Genomic DNA, 24472 nt, shown 5'->3' with positions numbered 1-24472 from the left:
GAAGGGGGCAAAGCACTCCCTCCTGACTGGCTGTCACTCCAGCAGTGAGCCGCCCGCCCTCTGCCACCCCAGGGGCTTCTAATGATGGCCCTGGAGGGAGCCCGCAGCTTTTAAAAGTTTCCTTAATTTTCATAGGTTATATTTTAGGAGAAGTTATGAGCTAGCATAGCAGAATTTTGCTTTGCTCTACTGCTAGCATGGAAGGAAGGGGTACAGGTAACAGAAACTCCATGGGCCACATGGTGCCCACCAGTGTGTAACACAGCTGGGGCCTGCACTAGCCCAAGCAGTGACATCATGGGGGAGGCTACCCCTAATCTCCAAAGAGCTGCAAGCCCTACTCTCTGTGTCCCTGACCTCAGAGTCTGAGGTCTGCAGCTGTGATGTGGGATCTGCTGGGTCCCAGGACTGCAACCCCCCTGCCTCCCTATGCCACCAGGCAGCTACATGTCACATGGAGGAAGCAGTGTTCTGTTAGCCAGACTACCAGAGATCTAGGAACTCATGCTGTCACGTTTTCCAAATTCTCCCAAGTTTAGATCTGTGGTTTTATTACAGATAATGCTCTGCAAAGTTGCTTCTGAGAATTTAGGTTTGTCTTTGGCATCTGTGATGGAGACTCAACCCAAGATTTGGATTTTGTTTAATTTTTGTTTTTAGACGAGAGTCTTTCTTGTCCTGGAGCCCAGGCCGGCCTGCAACTTACTATGAGTTCCAGATTGACCTCAAACTCATAGTGAGCCTATGGCCTCAGCTGAGTGCGGGTGTGTGTGTGTGTGTGTGTGTGTGTGTGTGTGTGTGTGTGTGTGTGATCATCTTACAGAAACCCCCAAACAATGGCCTCAGCTGAGTGTGTGTGTGTGTGTGTGTGTGTGTGTGTGTGTGTGTGTGTGTGTGTGTGTGTGATCATCTTACAGAAACCCCCAAACAATGGCTGCCATGTAGCCTTGAGGCAACCTTTAGAGCAGGTACCACATGGAGATGCCCCACCCAGCTTAGAATGCTCAAAGCTGCCCTTGGGGGCACTGAAAGGAATTTACTACAGAGCTGTCCCCAGGGGAAAGGAGCACTGCTGTGTGTGGCCTATCTCTTCACTCCCCACTACCTCCTCCTTCTCCCCGTCTCGATCCGGCTGGGCATCTGTGGCTCTACACAGGAATCCACACGCAGGCACAAACACGGGGCTGCAGCCCCGCTAGCCATGCTGCTTCCTGTGTTGGGCATCCCACAAGAAAGAAGGTACAGTCTAACTCAGGAAAGGAGGAGCAAGCCATGAGTGGAGTGTGGAGACCAAGCCTCAGAACAGGGCTGGAGGTAGACACTAGACCCTAGAGGGACAGGATTGTTCAGAGAGCAGGTATTTCTCAAAGCGCTGGCTGCAGGCTGCAGGCTATAAGTACTCATGAAAGCCAGCTGTGGTGCCTCATGCCAGTAATGCCAGCACTTAAGAGGCTGAGGCTGGAGGGTTGCCCTAAGTTCACTGTCAAAGGGCCACAGAGTGGATGGAACTCTGTCTTAAAAAGCAAATTATGAAAAAAAAAGAAATGGACTTACTGGCAACGACATGCCCCAGCTTCGAAGTTTGGAAGATTGCTAATACACATTTTAAGGATGTCCTTGGGCATTCAGAGAAACAGGAAGTGACCTCCATAACCCACATGCCCTCATGGTGACCCTAGCGGCAACCCAGGTCCCAGGTGCTTGTTAATGTTCGGTTGCTAGGACAACCAGACTTCCGAGCCACCGGGTGTCCCCCACTGCTTAGATCTCTGCAGGTGTCGCCAGCTAGCCTGGAAACGGGATCCACAGAAGTGACCTCCACAGCTTTATTGCCTCTGGATAAATACGAATGTGTTTCCCCTCAACGGAAATTAGACTTAGCCAGATTTTTTTCGGATTAATATATTCCAAATATTTAACGTATAGATAGCATGCTGAAGGGCACACATTTTCCCGGGCTTTCTCTCGTTTCCTGTGTGTGGAAATGAGCTACAGACTGCCCAGCCTCAAAGCCACAGACCAGGATCCTGAGGAAGTGTCAGACACCATGGCCCTGTGGCTCCATCTGCAATGCCCGGGGTTTGCAAGACATGGTAAAAGAGCCACTGCTATATGGGCCTCTGAGATCTAAAATTGTGGCTCGTGACTGAGGGAGAAATTTAAAAAAATTTAAACTTCAGCTCAACTGCATTTAGGTTTAAGTGGCTATGTGGGGTGGGAGTCCCCAGACAGGTCTGGACCCTAACCCCCAGTCCGTCTGAGGGGCAGTACCTGCTTAGGTATGTGTGGTGTGGGTCTCAATGTAGAACCAAGGCTGGACCAACCTGCACACCTGCTCCTTACCCTGGGTGTCCTGGATGCATAAGAAGACCACCAACTGCCCTAACTCTAGCCCTACACCTTTCAGAGGCTTCCAAGACCGCTGCAGTTCAGTGACGTTAGTGCCCCCTCCATCTGACATCACCAGTCGGATACTGAAGGAGTGGGATGTCCCCTAACACCTTTTGAGAGGGAGGAGTCAGCTTGCCTGGAAAGTGAGCCAGAAGACACGTAACACTGCCATATTCCCATGGCAGAGGGCAGAGCAATCCTGTGGGCTCTTCTGGGGAGCCAGGGTGGACACTGCTCCTCCCTCTCACCCAGGCACCTGCATGCAATGCCTTCCCTCCAGTTAAAGCAGAGTGACTCCAGACCTCCTGCAGGCCTACAGTGACACTGGCATGGGTGCTAGGGCAGGAAGTCTGAAGAGGACAGCCCAACCCACAGATCTAGGCTAGTGCATTCCCAGGAGCCACACCTGGATGAGGGGGAGCCCCGTCCAATAGAGGCGAGGGTCCAGACAGCAAAAGCAGGAGGAAGTCAACTATGTAGGCTCGCTCCCCCTCTGTCTCTCCTCCTATCTGCCCTAAGATGAGCCACCTTGCTGTATCACGTGTTCCCTGCCTCAGTGTTCAGCATTATCACATACAGGCACAGGAACACCAAAGTGGGGGGGGGGATGCGGCACCTCTTGTATTGTGAGCATGTCCACTAACCCTGTGCTTACCAGGCCACTGCCTGCACTGGAAGCTCTGACTAGGACTCCATTTCTCTGGGGTTATCAGTTAAGCCCCTGCCTAACCCAGACCCCACATCACAGATGACCACCCACTCACACTTCCATTCATCATCTCATCACCCTCACACCCTGAATAAGCCACAGAGGCGGGGTGTCTAAGCATCCCCCCGCCCCCGCCACCCCTGCATCCACTTCCTACAGACCCACCTCACCCCCATCCCCAGTACTGCCAACAGAAACAGAAAACGGCCTAGAACCTCCTGGCTACATGGCTGTCAGATGGGTGCGTCCTGGAGCAGGTGGGCCCTCACGCTGCCCTAAGGCAGTGGGCTTCCCTGCCAGTAAGAACTCCAGCTACTCAGCTGCGATGCACAGCTTTTCAGTCAGTGCTGGGTGATCGCCAGAGGGGTTGATGTGTAGTCAGGGTCCCAGGCCTGAGCCTTTGATGTCCCATTGCCCTGCTATAAACTTAGGGATAGTTCCTCACATCCTTGACCTCATTTCAGGGAGACATGCTGCAGGGCCCATACAATACACTGTGATTCCTGACCACAGGCCATTCCATCTTTCAGGGAGGCCACGGCCTCAACTGCCACCCCAGGCCACCAGTCAACAATCCCTGAAGCCACTGTGAGAGACAGTGGCTTGATGCTGAATTAGTCCCCTTGAGTTTGTTGGCTTAAAACTTCTTCAGAAAACTGCTGTTTGGTGTTGTTTTTCTGTGTACTTTGCATCTGTGCATGCCCATGTGCACACAGGGCCGTGGGGGCCAGGGGTCAGCCTTGTGTATCATTTCTCAGTCAACATCCACCTTTTGTTTTGTGCGATAGTCTCTCACTGAGTCCTGGGGCTTGACAAGTAGATTAATTTGGCTGGATTACAAATGAGTGCTACCATGCCTGGCTTTTTATGTGGACTCTGGGGATCAAGTCAGGGCCTTATGCTTGCAAGGCAAACATTCTACCAGTTGAGCTACCACCCTAGTCCCAACTGCTGGGTTTTTGCAGTAGTTTTTGTAGCTTGCACGTTAAAATGCACTGGCAGAAGAGGACAATCATTTACGTCAAGCTCTTTCACCTGGTGTGTCAGGTCAGCATAGACACATTACCTGTGTTCTGCCTGTGTTTATCAGGTACTGTTGGTTTGAATATGGTTTGGGAGTGTTTCATACTCAGCCTCTGCACAAATGTACAAAGAGAAGCTAAAATGAACCCTCTGGCAGACCTGATGTAGCAGGCTAGGTTAAAATTCACAGTACAGACTGTGAAGCACACAATTCCCCTTCAGCCTCACCCCAGATCTGAGGGTTGACAGCCTACGGATCATCCCCACCATTGGCGCCGGGCAGTTTCTTCCCAGCCCTTGGAAGATGACACAGCCTGTCCTCTCACTACACCTGTCTTGAGGACACAGAAAGGGGCATGGGGCAGGAAGAATTCCCTCAGCTGCCACCCCAAGAGTCATCAGGGCCACACTCATATTCTCTTCCTTGTGTGGGTTTGGGAGCCTCATATTTCCTAGCTCTTCCCATCAAGAGGCTAGAGCAGCAAGCACATCCAGCACCACATTCTAGAGGTGTTTCCACAGGAGGGCCAAGGCCCTGCGCAAAACTTGGTACATGGCTGGAGCAGGAGAAGGTGTGCCTGATAGCGCCAGATAGTGCGGGAGAAACCTCGGGGACGGGCCGTTTACTGCACAGGGACCAGCAGGAAGATCATAGGCGTGAGATGCAGAAAGGCGCACGGGGATGTTGGGTGATCGTCTGAGAGGATAAAATAACTGCCCACTGTGATGCATAAACACCGGAGGGGGGGGGAGGCCAGCTCTTCCTCAGAGAGGCTCCACAGAACAACTGTCTGTGGAGGAAAGGGGAGCAGGGTCCACCTCAGGATGTCTCAGAAGCACCCTCGCAGGTAAGATGGTGACCTGCAGGAGCCACCCGAACTCCTCTACAGTGCTGTGGGGCTTCAACTCATATAAACTATGTGACACCCCTCCAAGTGGCATGCACACCCCCACCACTAAGGGATGGACTCGGGTATCTACTTTCTTTGGGGAGCTGTAGCTGGATGGAGGGACACTTGGCAGACATATCTTAACAAGGTAGCATCAGGGAAGTGTGACAGGAAAGCCCTCCCTGTCGGGGCAATCCTCCCCAAACCCATCATCCAGTTTATCCACTAGGAAGCATGGGACAGACCTAATCTGAGGCACACTATGCAGAACGAGCTGCCAGGAATGCGCTACAGTCACCGACATGAGAAGTCAAGGAGAGTCTTGGGGACAAAGACTAAAAGGTAAAGGAGACGGGAGGCTGTAGTCACGGGATCTCTGGATGGACCCTGGGCATTGGTGGGAGCTTGAGAACTCCTTCTGGACCGGAGGCCAGTTTCTCCCTGTGAGCTACTGATGCTGGTAGCACCGAGGGGAGGGTGGGGCTCTCTCCTCTCTCTGCAGTTCCTCTGTAAGCATGGTGCATCTGCAAGTTCGTCTTCTAAGGTGTTGCTGGCACTGTTTCTCCAAGTGTAAAGCTAGTGTCACAGTACTGGGGCATGACTGCCTAACTGCCTAACACACTGTGCTTTGACACACCTAACTGCCATGAAGCAGAAAGACAGGTGCCTGCAGCTCTAGTCTTGGGAACAGCTTGGGAAGAGGGTGGGCCTCAACATAGAAGCCTGCTGGCCTTGGTTGCCAGCAAGGTCTGCCATGTAACCAGCAGAGGCCACATCTCCCATAGTGGGTGCTACTTTATAAATAAGGTGGTGTGTGCTGTGTTGCTGTTACAGCCTGCAAGAGGAGAGTGATCTCTAATAGTGAGTGCACATTGATTAACCTTACAGCTGAAGAGACCAGAGAAATCAGCATGGCAGCCCCTACAAGTGTCAGCACAGGAGAGGGAACCATGTACACACACAATGTACCCCTGGCCCAAGTACCTTCGGCCACAGGAGTTCTGGACATGCCTATCTGGCCCTACAGTCACCACCACAGCCAGGCAAGTGTGGCAGCCAGGCTTGAGGTCACTGCCATCAGGCTGGCCCTTGTATGTCTCTGTGGCAAAGACACTGATAAGATCCCAGCATGTGAAAGGCTCAGTATCAGAGTCCTTACTTAGTGTAAAGATGTGGGCATGGTGACCTCTGTGGGGTGTCAAAGGGAAACGATTCTAAGAGATATGCTGGCCCCTGTGGCCCTGTGGGTGCTCCTAGTCCACAGTCACCTGTGTCTTATAGTCTACATGTGTCCCTGTAGTTGCCTATGTCACATTGTCCATTTTAGCTCACAGTCATCTATGGTTACTCATGATCACATGTCATAGCCAGGGAGCAGATTCATGCCTACCAGAGAGCAGCTACTCTCATGGTGGCTTCTGCTCATTATGTTTGGTCATTAGTGGACCGAACACTTACTGTGGACATCCACTCAGTCGGCTGATGGAGATGAGATAGATAGAGACAGACCTCCAGGCTCTGGCGTGTCTCTGAGGCCAGTGACGCTGACATTGGTACACACTTGTTCATACACTTCTCGAGAGCCCAGGTCTACTCTTCTACTAGTCAGTTGTTCTGGCTTGGGAACATTTTGTTGAAAAACTGGAGAAAACAGCTGATCCAGCGTCTTAATGAGCAACACTGACCCTTTCCAGTGGATGCCTGGGCTTTCGTGACCTGGAGAAGGCACAAATTTCTTTCTAGGCGTGCCTCCTTCTTTTACACAAGGCCAGGGCTCTTGCTATAGGGATGGTGGGAACTGGCAGTGGTAGGAAGAGAGGCAGGTTCAGAGAGACACACAGACTCACAGATAGGTCCACTTCACAAGGTATTAAGTGGAAGAAATGAAGCCAGGTAGTGGGTTGGGGAATATTTATTTGGCAGTCCTCAGCCCAGAAGGAAGGAGCAGACAGCCAATACAGAAATCATAGTGTTCACAGATTGCACATAAACTTTACCTCTGGGGGCTGGCAAGATGGCAATCTGAATACAAGCCCCAGAACGCACAATGGAAGAGTGAACTGACTCCAGAAAATTGTCCTCTGACTTCTACACGTGCACCATGGCACCTGCACTACACATTCATTGCACGCTCGTCATGCACTTACAGTGGCAATAACAATAAAGCTCACCTCTGACTCCTCCTCACAATTAGCCCACTGTGATGCTCATCATGCAAGGACCAAACAGAAAACCAGCTACAGTCTGCCTGCTATGGAGATGCATGCCTAAGAGGCAGCCGAAACCTGTAACACATGTGGGGGTCATACCTGGAATACAGCATAGTGTGTCGGACCAGAGGACAGGAACTGTCAAGAAGGACCTGTTACCCACATTTAACAGCCATTAGCAGGAGCCAAACAGCAGCAGTGCCCATCTCCTCCCACAAAAGCACACACAAGAGCTGCCATTGTGACAGCACAGAGTATGGTTTCCTCTTTAAGAGTTTCTGTTTCAGAACATCAAAGCTTTCACAGCAGACACTGGCATGCAGAAGCTAGCTGGGGCAAGCAGAGCCTCTTCCTGTCCCTCACACTGGCAAAGGTCAGGCTTGCTGGCAGTGTTCTTCCACACTAGCAAGGGGTCTGGGAGCCAGGAAGCACAGGGGACATGCACCAGGTGCTGGAGGTGCCAGGCCAGCTGGCAGTCTTGATGGTGTCTGCAGAGACCAAAGCACTTCTCTAGCCTCTCAGCTGTCTGGTGCAAACAGGCCACAATGCTTGCATGGGTGAAAGTTTAATAGGCAACATGCATACGGGATGGCCTGCCTTGCCTCAGACAAATAGCTGTAAGCTGGGTAAGTAGAGATGAGGATCCCATTGGCTAACTGTTTTCAGGTGTCTCCCTGAGAATGTGGTCATGCAGAGGACTGGCAGATGGTTCTTCATAAGAATCCTGTGTCGGGGGAGGGAAGGAAGTCGCAGTGGGAAAAGTGGTTGTTGATGAGAAGACAGGTTTCCAGCATGACACCAATCCCTGTGGATCACAAGGATCTCTAGGACACAGGGAGGGGCAGATCAATTAGTGGAACAGGATCTGGCAAAGACAGCTAACCTGCCCCATAATCTCCAAACCCAGATGTCTACAGTGCATCTGCTCCAAGTGGTACCAAAGAGCCTGGAGAGAGAAACCTCCACAGTACGGGGAGAGAGAATGATAGACTGTGTAATGTGTTTTCTATAAAATAAAAAAATCAAGAGGAGTTAAGCAGTTGTACTAGAATAAGTTGGTGAGACAATATCAAAGACGAAAAACTGAAACACAAAAGAAGGGCCAACTACCAACTCTGGGAAAAACCAAAAGTGAACAGACAAAAAGTTACAGCTCACTATTTGACACAGCAGTTGATATTTGCACAGACACAATAATGCACAGATTGACAAATCAGTAACAATTGTATGTACATTACTTTTTGGTCTTTGAGCTAAAATCAAGTGTAAAAATTATACCTGTGACATATTTATGCTAAGATGTTGAAAACAGCATTAGGAGCATGTGAGGATTCTTGTCACTCATGACATACAGTTCATGAACAATATCTACATGTGATACACAGTCCACATTAACACGGCGTTAGAAACGTGGACTCAAGGGCTGGCAAATGGCTCAGTAGCTAACGGCATTTGATGAGCAAGCCTGGTGACCTGAATTTGATCCCCAGCACACACATGTGATAGATGCTGTTAAATTATCAACTTTGCCACAAACTAGAATGACCTGAAGAAAGAGCCTCAATTGAGGAATTGCCTAAATCAGGTTACTCTGTGGGCATGTCTATGGAGGTTGTTTTGATGGCTAACTGACTAGGAAAAACCAGTCCACTGTTGGTAGCACAATTCCCTAGGCAGGGGGCCCTGAACTGTCTCCTCTAAGAGCGAAGAAACAAGTAAGTCTAACTTCTGAGGGGAGGGGAAGGAGAAGAAAAAGAGAAGTGAAAGCTATAGACAGCACGGATGCTTTTATTTGTGCTCTGCTCTTGATTGTGAATATGATGTGACAACTATGTGAGCTCCTGCCCTGACGTCCCTGAAATGATGGACCATAACATGGGAGGGAGTTGTGAGCTGAATAAAGCATTTCCTCCACTGGGTTGCTTTGATCAGGATATCTTATCAGACTAACAGAAATGAAACCAAGATACCATATAAAGGTAGGAAGGAAGGAAGGAAGGAAGGAAGGAAAGAAGGATGGAAGGAAGGACTCCACAAAGTTGTCTTCTGACCTCTACATGTGCGCAGTAGTACATTATTATTATTATTATTATTATTATTATTATTATTATTATTATTATTATTTTTGAGACAGGGATTCTCTGTATAGCCTTGGTTTTCCTGGAAGCTCTGTAGACCAGGCTGGTCTAGAACTCACATGAGATCCACCTGCCTCTGCCTCCTGAGTGCTGGGATTAAAGGTGTGCAATACCACTGCCTGGCATAAATAATAATTTTTAAATGAGAAATATGGATGCAAATACCAGAATAAGTGCTAGTGGAGATAAAGGGGTTTATCTGGAGAGCAGGATCTGGGGGAGCAGAAGTAAACAGCTCTGCAGTTCTGTTCAGAATAAACCATGCAATCCAAGTGCATGGCTAGAGTATAAAGAATCTAGAAGCTGATAAGAAAAAAAGAAAAAGAAAAAGATAACACCAGACACATGTAGCGTTGTTGCCTATTTCTTTAGATGGCACTTGTCCAAAGAGGCATCAGCACTGAAGGCTACCGAATCATTGGGGTGGAACAGGGACACAGCTAGAGGGCAGTGGTCATCTGTGTGTGTGCTGTTATTATCAGAGGAGAGGAGACAGAAAATAAATGAATTAAGCTGTCAGCTGAAGACACTGGAGGATAAGCTCTTTCCCTTCAGGAGAAGGCAACTTACAAATATGAAGCCTGACGAGCCAGAATGCATTGCTGAGCACCTATCAGGGCTAGGGTGTGGCTAAGAGTGAGCACTGGTATAGCAATGCACAAAACCTCAGGTTCCCAGCATCGTAAAATAATTTTTGTATGCTGTTTTATTGTATGCTACAGCCAGTGTATATAAAGTAGTTCAACCTTGTGAAACAGAAATCCATGAAAATTCAGAGAGGTAGATGTTAAGAACTGACAACTGGAAGACTGTATATTATGGCACGTGTTACAGAGCTTTTGTACAGACTTTGGATTTAGTTCTCTTGAATAGTCACTGGTTCATGAAAAGTGGTTTGAGAAACCTTATGATATTTGACTACAAAAAGGAGCAGACTTTCTGGGGTCTGAAGGGATTTGTACTTGAAGACACTCCGGTCAGCAGAGGGTCATGTTGGGCATTCTGCAGACAGAACTGTTTCAAGTCTGCAGCTGCCTGGGAAACCTTCACGCAGTTGAGCCTAGCCTCCAGCAGGAGCTGCTGAACCTCCTTCTTCATGGCGCTCCGGACAGCCGTGCCGACTCCAGTGAGCAACAAACATATTTTTTTTTAAATTCTTAAAAATCTGATAAAGAAAACCAGTTCGTTCAAGGTCACAAGAGAGAATCTCTAAGTGTTCTGCCCATGGGGAACAGAAGAGAAACAAGCAAAGATATGTATTGTGCTAGAGAGTGACATGGACAGGTGCTATGCCAGAGACTGAGATGAACAGACAGCTTGGCGGGAGAGGCCACCCAGCAACCACAGGTAGCTTCGAAAGGAACAAGCTTGAAATCAGACAGATCCTTATTGTAGGAGACTTAGACTAAGTCCACAGGACTCTGCTGTCCTTGAGAGTGATGGGATGGAGACAACTTTCTACCCCGGTGGGAAAGTCAGGACCAGACAGATACCCCGTTTCCAAACAATCTGGCAAAAAATAAAATTAAGAGGCAAGCCAGAAGAATTCCAGATAGAACCCACCCAGCAGCCTCAGGACTCAAGTGAAACAGCTCTCTCTTCAATGTCTCAGAGCTCTGTTCATTAAAGGGAACCATGTTTTGGAATTGGAAGACAGATTCCAGAGTGAGCAACAAGACAGTAAGGAACCCAGACTTAGTAGCCCATGCTGGCCTCAAAGTGATTATGGCCTTGAACTTGCCTCTACCTCCAGTGTGTGTGGATTGTAGGCATGCTCCAGACCCAGCAGTCTACCCACTGAGTTACATCCCTAGCCCTGTTTTGTTGTTGTTATTTTATTTATTTGTTTTGGAGACAGGTCTCACTCTGTAATTCAGCATTCCTCATGCCTCAGCCTCCAGGATTAAAGGTGTGAGCCGTCATACAGGAAAACATTTTCTTTTAGATTCAGTTGGTGATTTTCACTAGATTTAAATGGGGGAGCAGGACTGGGAAGGGGGAGTGAGGGAGAGACACACAAAGACTGAGATGAGAATATGATCTTATGCCCCCCCCATGGGTAAACACTGACCCTAGGCCACACCGAGTGGCTGATTGAGACAGTCCACAGCCAATATGCTATACAGTGGCCCTCACATGGTGGGAGCAGGTTTGTCTGGGCTCCCATGAAGATGTGACTGGACATGGTATTGGGACAGGGGGCCTGTCATCCTGAGTTGACATTTTTCAGAGATGAGCTCTATGAGGCTATTCTTCCTCTAGTGACACCACGAGTTTACATTAACAGAGACAGGCCCAGGCCCAGGAAGGAGACATATGGTTGGCTTGCTGATGGTGGCTCGTGAGCTTAGGCTGGCCAGGCCATCGAGGCTGCCTCTGACTGTGAGGGTAACTTAATTAAGGAAACTGCTTTCTTGAGCACCAGGACTGTGAGGAGAATGAGGATTATAAACTGCAGCAGAGGGTTATGCAGGCCACTTGCAGTGTCAGCCACAGGTCTGGAAACAGTTTCATGGAACCTGCTGGGCTGGGCACTGTGCTAATCACTTCCTGCAGGCAGCCTCTGCTCGCTCACTAATGGGTCTTAATAAAAACTTCCAATTGGGCCAGTAAACCCCTCATTAAGCTGTTTTTAAAGCATGAATTTAAGAGCAGCAAGGGTGAAGGGTCACATGGAGCATTTAATTCACAACGGCTGGCAGGAGGTGCTGCCATGAAGGGAAACACCCAGGTTCGAGTGTCCCAACCGTGTAAACAATCCCATGCGGCCCAGGGCCTGCCAATGATGGTCTGACAGGAGAGAGAACTCTCTGCTTGGCAAGAACAAAGCTCCCCAAATCATTAAGAGCTGCATCCACTTGGAAAGACTACAGATATGGTGGCAAAGGGCAGAATTCACAAGATAATCTGTGGGTACCATTCCTGCAATGCAGCCTGGGCCCTCCCGGGCTGCATGGGAGCCATGGGTGTTGACATGCCAGCCAGCTTCCTGCAGACACCTGGACTCCCTCCCCTGTGGCTTACCCACTGGCTTGCAGCTTCCTTGGGTTACATGCTTTAAAGCTGTCCCCACACTCCTGCTGTGTTTACAGCTAATGGGCTGTGTGTGATCCAAGGCAGATGCCTCTGTGGGTCCCTGTGCCTGTACACTGTGCCCAGGCAGCTGACACAGCAGAACTACTGTCCTTGTCCTCATCAGCTGAGGACAAACTAATCGCTTATCAGTGCAGCTTCTTGCTGAAATGAAAGGAACCCAGACTCATTTGAATGCTAAAGTGTCCAATTCTTATCCTGGCCGTGTTGCACTGAAACAAAGAAGGCATGGGCTCTTCTAGAATTCTTCCCTGAGTTCCAGGGACCTTCACACCGGGGACATCCTTAGACTACTAGACACATGCTGCCCTGAGCGGTGGTGGTGGGGGCATCTAGGGGACACCAAAGGTTTCTCAGTCCCCTCAAGCCTGATGGGAGCTCCTGAGGCCCAGGGCTCTCACAATATTATACCCACACAGCAGATTGGGCCTCTTCCTTACAGTCATCAGAGACAGTGTGACCAAACCCAGTGTCCCAAAGGATATAGACAAAGAAAACAGAAAGCATGGCCTACATGTCTGGATATCACTTAGAAGTCAAGTCCTATACTCCACTCACCACTACAGAAAACACAATCAAAGAACTTACAAAGTGTTTTTGTGGTCTAAAACACTCCAAAGCCATCTGGAATGTGCTAGATTTCCTGACTGTCTATCTAGGCCTGGAAGAGCTTGCAGTATATAGCCCAAGAGCCAAGCTGGAGGAAGCTGTGTTACTTGGCTGGAGTCTATCATGCTATCTTCTCACAGGCTCTCTCCAGTTCTGTCAGCAGGTGGCTCCTATAGCAGGACACTCTCTCCGTCATGGTAGCCATACTGCTGCTCCAGGCCCCCGACAGCCCAGGCCTAGAAGGAGTCACCCTAGGAATAAAACTGAGGAAACCCTGAGGATAGGACATGGGACTCAAGCCCCCAAGACAAGGTCACAGTCCTTTATCTATAACCCTTTCACACTGCACACAGAGCACGGCATAGCCCAGAACCCAGGATAGACAGTGGCCATGCCAGACATAGTGGGTATGTTTGAGACAACAGCCATGCCAGGGATAGTGTCTGAACTGGGGATAGCCGTCATGCTGAGAGACAGTCATCAGGCTGGGGTCAGCAGTCATACTGGGTACTGTGTGTGTTGGGATGGTGTCTGCCAAAAGCAGCCCTGTCCTTCAGGAGACCTGAAGCCTTGCTGCTCAGCCTGGCAGTTTCCAAAGTATGGGACAGCCTGAGTTCCAGAGGGCCAGGTGAAGGGACATCAAGGAAGCACAATCCCATTGGGACAGAAGCATCCTGCATGTGCAAGGCATAAAATGAACCCTTTTCCTAGCAGTCTTTGGTCTGTGTGCTGCCAAGGCAAAAGGAAGGCAGCAAAGAGTGCAGAGCAGATGGCAAATGGCATAGGCTCCCTGTAACCCAAAGAACAGCACCAACATACACCCTTAGCTCCCTCGGCAACTGCATCTGCCCAGAAAAGAGAAGACAGTGCTGGGATAGTGGCAGGTGATGGAGCAGAGAACCCAAAGTTCCCATAATTAAAGGGGGGTCTCTGAAAGAGACAGCCAAAACTTGCTAATAAAAACTGAGTATTTTCAGGAATGGTGACTGTCTGAGATGAAGGAAGTCACTAGAAATGGGACCTCACTGTCTGGGCTCCTTAGTCAGAATCCTGTCACTGACAGAAGAGGCCAGGCTCCCACATCTCTGGACAAAGAGGCACTGCTCACTCTTGCCCAGGAATAGTGGTACCCTAACCCCTTTGCTAGCTGAATGGAGGGTGACCTCCATGAGGCCCCATCCAAAGACCCTTCTAGAGTTCATGCCTTCCAGATCTCCAGGAGTGGCTGGTGAGGCTAAGGGATGGGCATTTGTACTGACTAAATCTTAACTAATTTAATATGTGCATATTATCTAGGGATAGTGGTGCATGTCTGCGATTTGCATTTGGGAGGCTGAAGCAGGAGGATGAGGAGTTTGGAAACTGTACGGGGTACATAGTAAAATACCTATCTCAAAATGAATAAACAAATAGATACAAATACAGACTCAATGCACATGGGGAGACACAGTTCTGAGTGCATTTCAAACCACCATTCGGGCAATAAAGCCCCACAGAGAACTATAGGCAGCTCCACATTGCGGCTCTTGGTTCATCAAAGCCTCCGTGTAAAAGGGAGATGACGGATACAGTTAAGAACATACAGTTAGGATGATGAGCCGTGCTCACCGTGACAGCTCCAGCTCCAGTCAGCAGCAACACAGGGTTGGAGAAGAAAAGCCTCCAGAAGAGTCTTTTAAATTTTATACATATGGGCATTTTACCTGAAGTATATGTCTGTGTACCATGTGTATGCAGTGCCCATGGAAGCCAAAAGAGGGCATTGGATCCTCTAGAACTGGAGTTACTGATGGTTGTGAGCCCCCAAGCAGGTGCTAGGAATTGAACACAGGTCCTCTGGGAAAACATGCTCTTAACCACTGAGCAATCACTCCAGCCCCTCCGGAAAAGTCTGAACCCAGCACATCTGATACCTGCCCTGTGCTGCCTTCCCCAGACAGGCCTTTGTTTTCTGGGATAGCAAGGGAGAAGATGGAAGGCAGGGCTACAGTGACACTACAGGCTCCCTGGTCCCAGCATCAGCAGGTAAAATGGAGTCTGCAAAGTGCCAGTAGTGAAGACCACAGACAAAGGGTGACTGGGCAGTGGTTTTCTTCTAAGTTCCTGAAATCACCACCTGGAGCTCTTCCACTGCTCAGCCTTCACAGTTGTGCAGGTAGTGCTCCAAGTTGCCCTATTTCTCACCCCCTTCACAATATATACCTAGAACCTTGGGGATACCCCACTTCCTAGATTCCAAGATGGGGCAGCCCCTGCCAACACAGGCCTGAAGATGTGTGCAGCACCTGTTAGTGTTCATCCTGTCTGCCCGTGACACCGCCCCTCAGAGGCTCCAAGGAGCTAACAGCAGTAAGCACCCAGAGTGCCTCAGACTTGATTTTACCAGTAATTGCCAGAATCTTCTTCGCCGAGGAGCAGGGATCCCATCTAGATAGAGGAGTCAGGGCCTCAAGGTTTCAATATTCACAACCAGAGAAAGTAATCTTGTTGCAATTTCAGATAAGCTAAGTTCGCTAAGAAAAGAGGGTTTGTTCCCTGAAGCACGGGAGAGCACAGGGTTCTCTGGGGATTTTGATACAAGAAACAAGGAGCAGATATGAATGTCTTGGACTCACTGTGTCCTGAGCAGCCACACGGACACTGCCCTCGGCTGTGTGGGAAAGGCCCTATCAGCAGAGTTGGAACAGTTTTGCTTTACCTATATCTGCCTACGCAGGGAACTAAAAATGAGGGGAAACATTTATAGTGGCAGCAGATTGATGGCCTCAGGTTTGCCAATGGATCTCCCTTTTCAGCACTGTAGGGCACACTCAATATTTGAGGCTAAGAAGGTAAGTCAGACAATGCCTTGGTACTCAGGCCTCATGGCAGAAGCCACATGGGGTAGACAGGGTGTGGGCCCCAGGTACACACACAGCATGAAGAGGCTGAAGTGGGGCCAAGGTGCCTCCTGTGTCATCCTTGGGCTATTGAATTGCAGGGCAGTAAAGACACTCCTGCCCCCGCTCTCCTCACTCCCCAACTCTCCCCTCAAGTCCAGTTTCCTCTGTTCCTTCAGAGTTGGGTAGGCTTACAAACGTAAGTCCTCAGATTTTCAGGCTTTCTCTAGGGGCAGCCCTCAGCTACACTCCAGTGATTGTCACCTGGCATGGGCTGGGAGGACCTGAGTTGCTTCTTTAGTCATCACCAGTGCCCTGGGCAGTTGTTCTCTACACTTTTCTTTCCTATGAACACACCTATGTGCAGCTCAGTGGCCACAGGACAATCACAAGACACACCTGCTGCACTTTTTCCCAGTGCCCTCTCTGGTCATCACCCTCAGTATCATCATTATTTTATTTTATTCTTTTGAGATAGGGTCTGACTACAAAGCCTTGGGTGGACTGGAATTTGCTATGGAGACCAGGGTGGCCTTGAATTCACAGAGCTCTGCTTGCCTCTGTCTCTCTTGTGCTGGGATTATAGGCAAGTACTGCTGCACCCAGCAACACTCCCCCCGCCCCGTGTTTACTTATTTTTATATTTATGAGTGTTCTGTGGTATGTATTATCTATGCACCGCATACATTCAGAGCTTACAGAAACCAGAAGACATTGGATTTCCTGGAACTGGAGTTAAAGGTGGTTGTTAGCCTCCATGTAGGTTCTGGGAACCAAACCTGGTTCCTCTACAAAAGCAGCCCCCAGCATCTCCATTATACTGCGAATGGCACCCCAGTAGCTCACCTGGAAGCCCCCAGTCCCAACCCACCCTAGTCATTCACTTCTACCAGAGCCAACCTTCAGGGCCTGCCAGCCTGCTAACACTCTGTAGAACCACCCCCATACCAAGAGAGCCAGCAGCAATTCAATAGCAGCAAGTATTTAAACAATTAGATAAGCCCCCCTGAAATGCACAGACATACATACCCCAACATATAAGGCAAGCCCTCGCAGAGTTTTTTTCTGCATGATTGTCACTTACCAAAAGAATACCTGAAACACACACAAAAAAAGGAAAACATTAAAACGTTGGCTTGGTTTTTCATATGTTAAGCTATTATATTTATCTACAGAACAGAACCCACTTGTGAGCCCAGGGCAGTGTGGGGCACAGGGCACTGCTGGGAAGTCCTGCCTCCAGGCAGACCAGCCACCAGGAACTGAATAGGCAAAGCTGGGTGAGATAGGGCCTACAGACCAGCAAAAGACACTGTAGAGTGAGCAGACGCAAGATTTGTTTTTCCTGCATGAAAAATGATTCTAATTAACTACCACTATAAATGCTATACCCCAAGATCTGAAGCTCAAGGGTGCCTTGGAAGAGTCATTGGAAGAGGGGCTATGTCAAAGGAGTGTGGTAGGCTATTGCTGTTGTGCTCTTTACTTGGAAGTCACACTGGACAGATGCTAGGTGCTCTGCTGCTGGAACCCAGAGCATCACACGTGCTAGGTATGGTGCTATAAATAAGAATGGCTCCCACAGGCTTATATATTTGAATGTTTAGTCACTAGGGAGTGGCAATATTGGAAAGGATTATAAGGATTAGGAGGTGTGGCCTTGGTAGAGGAATTACATCACTGGGGTCAGTAGGGGTAGGCTTTAAGGTTTCAAAAACCCATGCCAGGTCTGTCTCTCTTGCTCTCCACTACTGCTCCAGTGCTTGCCGACATGCCACTAGGCTTTCCATAATAATGATAGTGGGTTAAACCTCTGAAACTGTAAGCAAGTCCCCAATTAAACACTTTCTCGAGTTGCATGGTCATGGTGTCTCTTCACCTCAACAGAACAGTGACTAAGACACTAGGCAAACACTCTGCCCCTGAGCTGCATTCCCAGTGTCTCCCCCCCCATATCATGTAAACATGTACAACTACTATATCATGAAAAAAAAAAGACATACTCATACAAGCTACACATGATAAGCCCTAAAACACCATGCTGGGGGTGAAGCCAGACACAAAGCTACACACTATGGGATTTTGTTCACAGGAAATGCCTGGGGCATTTAAGCACCATGGGTGTAAAAGGAAAGCCACAGGCAGAAAACAGTTACTGGTCACCAAGGGCTGTTGATGGGGTGAGTTTATTAGCTAAGATACAGCGTTCTCTTGTGGTGATGAGAATGGTTTAAACTCCATGGCAATGTTTTTAGAACCCTGAATACATGAAACAACTGACTTGTAAAATTTATTTTTTTGTTTGTTTGTTTTATTCCATTTTTGAGACAGAGTCTCACTCTCTAACTCAGGCTGTCCTAGAACTCACTGTGTAGTCCGGGTTTGTTTTAAACTTGCAGTTCTCCTGCCTGACCCGAGCGTCCTTGGTTCTGGGACTACAGGCACATACTGCCATACTCAGCTTGACTTGTACATACTAAGGAGTTAAATTTTACAGTGTATGAACTGCATCTCAATAAAGAAGAAAAACTGAATGGAATGCGTGCAAATGAAAGGTAAGAGCCTGAGATTTGCCATGGGGTCTGGGCTCCCTGTGTGGACTCGTAGCCTGGTGGTTCTGAAACTGTATCAAGTGATTCCCAGCCTGACCAAGATACATACTGTCCTCAGATAAAATAATAATGCCTGCCGGGCATTGGTGGCGCACGCCTTTAATCCCAGCACTTGGGAGGCAGAGGCAGGCGGATCTCTGTGAGTCCGAGACCAGCCTGGTCTACAAGAGCTAGTTCCAGGGCAGCCTCCAAAGCCACAGAGAAACCCTGTCTCAAAAAAAAACAAAAACAAACAAACAAACAAAATAATAATAATGCTTGGAGCTTGGTTGTGGTTTTTTGTTTGTTTGTCTTACCACAGGTGCTGGAAGCAGTGAGCACATCCCTTGAGCATGCTACTACATGTCCACAGAGGAAATATTAATATGCTTGCTCATACTCACTGATAACTCAAGAAATATCCTATGCAAGCAGTTCTCTGATGAGTCTGAATAGAGGTTGGGAGAGGACCCATGGGTGGGGCTGGAGAGACGGTTCAGTGGGTAAGAGTATTTGCTCTGCAAGCAAAAGCATCCAAGTAAAGCTGGGTATGGCTGCGTGTATCTATAACCCCAGCACTGTGAGACAGGTGGATCCTAGGAGCTTGCTGGCCAACTAGCCTAGCTGAGATGGTGGACTAATAGTTCTGTCTGGCCTGCCCCACAACCCCTTCTGACCCCTGCTCTTTCTTAAGTTGCTTTTGTGAAGAATTTCTTAAGTAGCTTTTGTGTGTCACACCAAGGAGAGAAATAATCAATACATGTACTAACCCCCTCATCCCATGTGTCCACATAGACACTGATCACCATGTCCACAAACTTCCGCAACACGTCCATAATCTCTCTGGCCATGGTGGTCCTATAAGCTTCATCAGCACCTCTAGTCCTACAGGCCACCATCAGGGCAAGGTTTGAGCCAAGGTCCTAGTGTGGCATCTGGCATAGGCTGGTAAGACTCTTCTTGATAAGGATGGAAGGGTGATGTTTCAAAGTCAATCCTTTCAACCTCCATGTTCCCAGCTACCCAATGATTTCTGTCTCCATCTCCTCAAACCTCATGACTTAAGCAGACTGGGAGCACTTTCTTAAGGGGACATATATCTCCAAGCACAATCACTCATTTTATTCCCCAAAGACAAAAGCCAGGGTTTGGTTGAGTGGTCAACAGCAGCCTCCACCAAGGCCTAAGTGTTCGATAATGCACCCCTGGACAAGCTCACTCTGGCACTTCAGTGGCCAAGAGGTATAGGTCCAGGAGGGCTACGTGGTAGGCTCTACTTACCAGATCTGCCCTACGTTGACCAGGGACATGTAGAGGGCCCAGAGGGTAGCCATGAGTATCATGTTGGCACAGCCAGTCACCAGGACAAAGAATGAGAGGCCCAGCCCAACAAGAGCAAGAAGGTCCAGGTTGAAGTTCATGTTTGACCAGTCCATCAGCCACAAGATTGTTGGAGTATAGCTCCAGGCATCCCAGCCAATCCTGCCATGGAAGTACTGCTGGACATTCTTCAGGTACAGTCTGCAGGGCAGCAGGCCCCGATCTCCAATGAGGGCCTTGTTCTGATTGAATGCCACCAAGAAGGCCACAACTGGAAGATATAAATGCAGGATTATGAGTAGGAACAGACCACCCCTCCATGGGCGCAGGGGATGCAAGTAGGAACTGGGTCCCCATGGGAAAGGGAGATGTTTCATAGGCTTGCTGGCCAACTAGCCTAGCTGAGATGGTGGACTGATAGTTCTGTCTGGCCTGCCCCACAACCCCTTGCTCATGGCAACAAATGACACAAGCAGGAATAGGTCTCCATGGATGCAAGTGGACATGAATAAGATCAATTTCCATGGACACAAGGGGACACAGGCAAGAATGGGCCTCTCTCCATCGATACAGGAGAAAGGCCCCTTTGGGTTAATGGGATATGAAGAAGTAACAGTCCTATGGACACAAGGGTATATGAGGAGGAAATGGCTTCGTAGACATAAGAGAATATGTTAAAGTTTCTTTCTGTTGTTTTATTAAACACCATGACCCATGTACCTTAAGGGAGGAAATGGCTTATTTCAGCTTATACTTCCAGGTCACAGTTCATCATTGAGGAAAATCAGAACAGGACCTCAAGCAGAAACAATGAAGGAGTGTTGCTTACTGCCTTGCTCTGGCTCACACTCAGCTAGCTTTCTTATACAGCCCAGAACCACTTGCCTTGGGATGGTACCACCCACAGCAGGCTGGGCCCTCCTGCATCAATCAGCAATCATGACAATGCTCTACAGACATGTCCACAGGCCAGCAATTCTTTGACTGAGATTCCTTCCTCCAGGTGACTCTAGGTTAAGTCAAGCTGAATAAAAACCAACCAGGACAGGACGCAAACAGGAAATGGCCCCACAGACATAAGAGGACACAAGCAGGAAAGTCCCTCATGGGCAACACATGTTTCTCACAGGGGGCAGCACTCATGGTTTGGCACCTGTGTGGTTTGAATGAGAAACACACTCTATAATCTCAGGTATCTGAACACTTAGTTCCCAGTTGTTGGTGCAATTTAGGGAGGTTTAGGTGGTACAGCCTTGTTGGAGAAAGTATGTCACTGGGGACAGGCTCTGAGATTAAAAGCCTACACCATGTCCAGTTTGCTCTCTCTGCTTTCAGCTTGCCCCTAAAAATGTGAGCGCTCAGCTTCTTGCTCCTGCCCATCCTGTGCTGCCATGCCTCCACACCACGACGGACTCTTATCTCTCTTCCTTCTATAAGCTGCCTTGGTCACAGTGTCCCATCACAACAATAGAAAAGTAAGTGACAAAGTACCCAGGCTACACACACACAAGCAGCAGACACTTTCTCAGGACCTTGGGGGCTCTGGAACACAGACTGGAGAAAGCATGCTGTAGGCACGTATGATATGTAAGGCAGCAGACTGACGTTGCTTATCTAAACCTGTGCCTGATTATGTGTGAGAACTTGGCACTAGCCAACATGGAAGGTCCTAGTGACCTGGCTCCATCAATAGCACTGCTCCCCAGGGCCAGCGGCTGGAACAGTCCAATCCAAGCTCAGACTTCTGAGGCCATTTTTAGGATCTGCCCTCTACAAGACACTTTCACTTCCTTGGGGCGTCCACATTGTGTGTGGCAATTGTGTGGGGGGGGAGTGGGGGGGATAAAGAGAGAGGAATGAAATAAAACACACAGACAAGGAAGAAAGAAATGTCTTTATTAGCAAAAGAGGTCTATGTAGAAAAACCCAAAGTACCTACAAAAATAAGACAAAACCGGCAACTCTTAGAACTAAAAAATGAGTTTATCACTATCATGGAATGAGGGGGACTGGCAAAATGGCTCCGTGGTTGAGAGCACTGGCTGCTATTCTAAAGGACCCAGGTTCAATTCCCAGCACTCACATGGCAGCACACAACTCTCTGTAACTACAGTTCCAGGAGACCAAATGCCCTTTCACAGGCAAAACAAATGCCAATACACATTAAAAATAAATATTTTTTTTTAAAAAAAAGACCATGTGATGGGACACAAGATCAGAACAGAAGAGTCAACTGTGTTCTTACAGACAAGCAATGAGCAACGCCATCTAAGTTTGAAAAGGGGGAAAAAAAAAGAGCCCGGTGCTGGTGGCACACGCCTTTAATCCCAGTATTTGGGAGGCAAAGGCAGGTGAATCTCTGGAAGCCAGATTGGTCTACAGAGTGAGTTCCTGGATAGCCAGGGCTACATAGAGAAACCCTGTCTCGAAAAACAAAAACAAACAAAAAAAGCAACAACAACAACAAAAAGAATATAAGATGGTTCCATCTGTTGGAAACTTCAAGACACAGGAGGAAGAAAGAAGTGTCAGGATGAGTGGGGAGCTAAATCACACCCATGGACCAGACAGCTATACTACCACTGAACCCACCAAGTCAACAATCTCAATCAAATAGTGAGTTCTCCTGTAGGTTTTGACAAGCTGACTCTAACAGTGTATATGAAAGGGCAAAGGAAACAGAAGAGCTAAAGTAATTAGAAGAGGGGTAGAGCTGTGGCATTCAGGTTAGCCACCTTCGGGACTCACTAGACAAATCTACACTAATCAAGATAAGGAGAATTGGTAAGATGCCACACACTCAGCAGAGGGGAGCAGAGGGCCCAGCAGCAGTTACACAAAGATCACAAAGTTGCAAAGACGATATGCTGAGGACCTCTCATCAGCAGCGGCAGCTGGACCAACTGCTATGGTTTGAATGTTGCTTGACCCCAAGTTTTCCTTAGTTCTCAGTGTGGCAGTGTTGGATGGGCGGCCTTTAAGATGTGAAACCCAGCAGGAGGTCTCTAGACTGTTCCCACACCATCACTCTAGCTTCTTGTCCCACAAGATGCTCACTGATGCTATCATTAAAAGATAACTTAGCAGAGGGCTCTCACCAGAGCTACTGCCACAGTGTATGTACTTCCAGCCCCCAAACTGAGCAAAATGCATTTTTCATCCATACCCAGACCCATGTGACAGTACCAAAAGCAAGCCAATACCAAATCTGTGTATAAGAAGATGGCCTCAGACTTCACACCTTACATAAAAATTAATCCAAAGGTTCACAGACTAAATGTGGTATAGATAAAAGCCAAACTGTTAGAAAGAAGCTCACGCTTGTCATCCCAGCACTCATGTAACTTAACTGTGAGTTCAAAAAACAAAAAAGGAAGGAGGGGAGGAAGGAACAGTCTATGTGACTGAGTTTAGCAATGATGTTTTAGGTAAAATACTTAGTCAATGGATTTCATGAAAATTAAAAAAAAACACTTTAAATTTGCAAAAGAAACTTCAAAGAAAATGGAAAGATGAGGCATAGACAGTAGGGAAATTCTGTAACCATGTATCGGATAAAGGATTTGCATTAAAGAACTCCTAAAACAGTAGTAAGAAAACCCAAAAGGGGGTAAAAGATGGGAAGAGGTATTGAAACTGTCTGCCACACACAAACACATATGACAAGCAAACAGGAAAATATGTGCAGTGCCATCACCATTGGGGAACACCAGTAAAACCAGAGAGGTCCTGGCACAATGGTGCACACTTATAATCTCAACAATTGGGAGATATGGCAGGAAGACCACCCTTAGCTATAGCAAATTCAAGGTCAGGCAGCATACACGAAACAATCTCTCAACCAAGCAACCAAAATGCCAAAACTGGAAAAACTGGCCATATAGTGCTCTGGAGGTGCCCAAGCCACAGGATTGTTTATCACCTGGGAAGAAAAAGTGCAAAATAGCAGAGTCACTATTCTAGAAGATAGACAGGGTCCTGTGCAGTTAAACGCAGACCAATGGAGCCTATGCGACCCACCGTGAGGCTCGGAACTGGGCACTTACATTCACATAAAACCTCCACATAAAACCTTCAGAGTAGTTTATTAGTCATTACTAAAAACTGGACACAGTCAAGATGCCTCTCAAGGTGCCAATAAACTGCCCTATTCAGACAGTGGATGGCACTCCTGGGTAAAAGTGCAGGAGCTACTGAGTTAACAACAGCATGGATGGACAGTAAATGCAGCTTGTTCAGTTAAGAGTCTACACTCTGTGGAATGTAAAACATAAATTAATAAAAATTGCAAATGAACCGGGTGTTGGTGGCGCACGCCTTTAATCCCAGGACTCTGGAGGCAGAGGCAGGCCGATCTATGTGAGTTGGAGACCAGCCTGGTCTACAAGAGCTAGTTCCAGGACAGCCTCCAAAGCCACAGAGAAACCCTGTCTTGGAAAAAAAAAATGCAAACAACAAAAAAACAAACCAAAACAAACAAAAAAAAGCGTCTACACTCTGACTGCAGACTGTAAGGCATCCTGGGAAAGGCAGAGCCACTGACAGAGGCAGAAACAGGATTATAGTGGGTTTGGGGGATGGGGGAAGTGGCTGCCCACCTACACTGGGGGAATTTCACT

The 24472-nt window shown here is 48.3% G+C and overlaps 2 protein-coding genes across 6 annotated transcripts in view; both read right to left on the bottom strand.

Annotated features, from left to right (window-relative positions):
- Positions 1–24472, bottom strand: part of Lmf1 (lipase maturation factor 1) — a 96199-nt gene that overhangs the window by 57744 nt on the left and 13983 nt on the right. For 4 of the 5 annotated variants that reach the window (XM_027425055.2, XM_027425054.2, XM_027425053.2 and 1 more), the window contains exons 2-3: positions 19815–20124; positions 17027–17037 (exon numbers count right to left, since the gene is read on the bottom strand). In XM_027425055.2, coding sequence (XP_027280856.1) covers positions 17027–17037; positions 19815–19969 — 166 coding nt within the window. In that variant the 5' untranslated portion in view covers positions 19970–20124. Of the gene's footprint in view, positions 1–16971; positions 17038–19814; positions 20125–24472 lie in introns of those variants that run through there. The other variant, XM_035447426.1, reaches the window with a different exon arrangement.
- Positions 10045–13259, bottom strand: LOC103163922 (guanine nucleotide-binding protein G(I)/G(S)/G(O) subunit gamma-5-like). Its single transcript, XM_035447572.1, has 2 exons — positions 13202–13259; positions 10045–10500 (listed from the first exon to the last, which is right to left on the bottom strand). The coding sequence occupies exons 1-2, from the start codon at positions 13257–13259 to the stop codon at positions 10280–10282; spliced, it is 279 nt and encodes a 92-aa protein (XP_035303463.1). The 3' UTR covers positions 10045–10279.

This window comes from Cricetulus griseus, chromosome 7 (assembly GCF_003668045.3).
Source record: "Cricetulus griseus strain 17A/GY chromosome 7, alternate assembly CriGri-PICRH-1.0, whole genome shotgun sequence".
Taxonomy (NCBI): Eukaryota; Metazoa; Chordata; class Mammalia; order Rodentia; family Cricetidae; genus Cricetulus; species Cricetulus griseus.
Note: the sequence above shows the minus strand (reverse complement) of the source record. Positions and strands in the feature narration are given on the sequence as shown.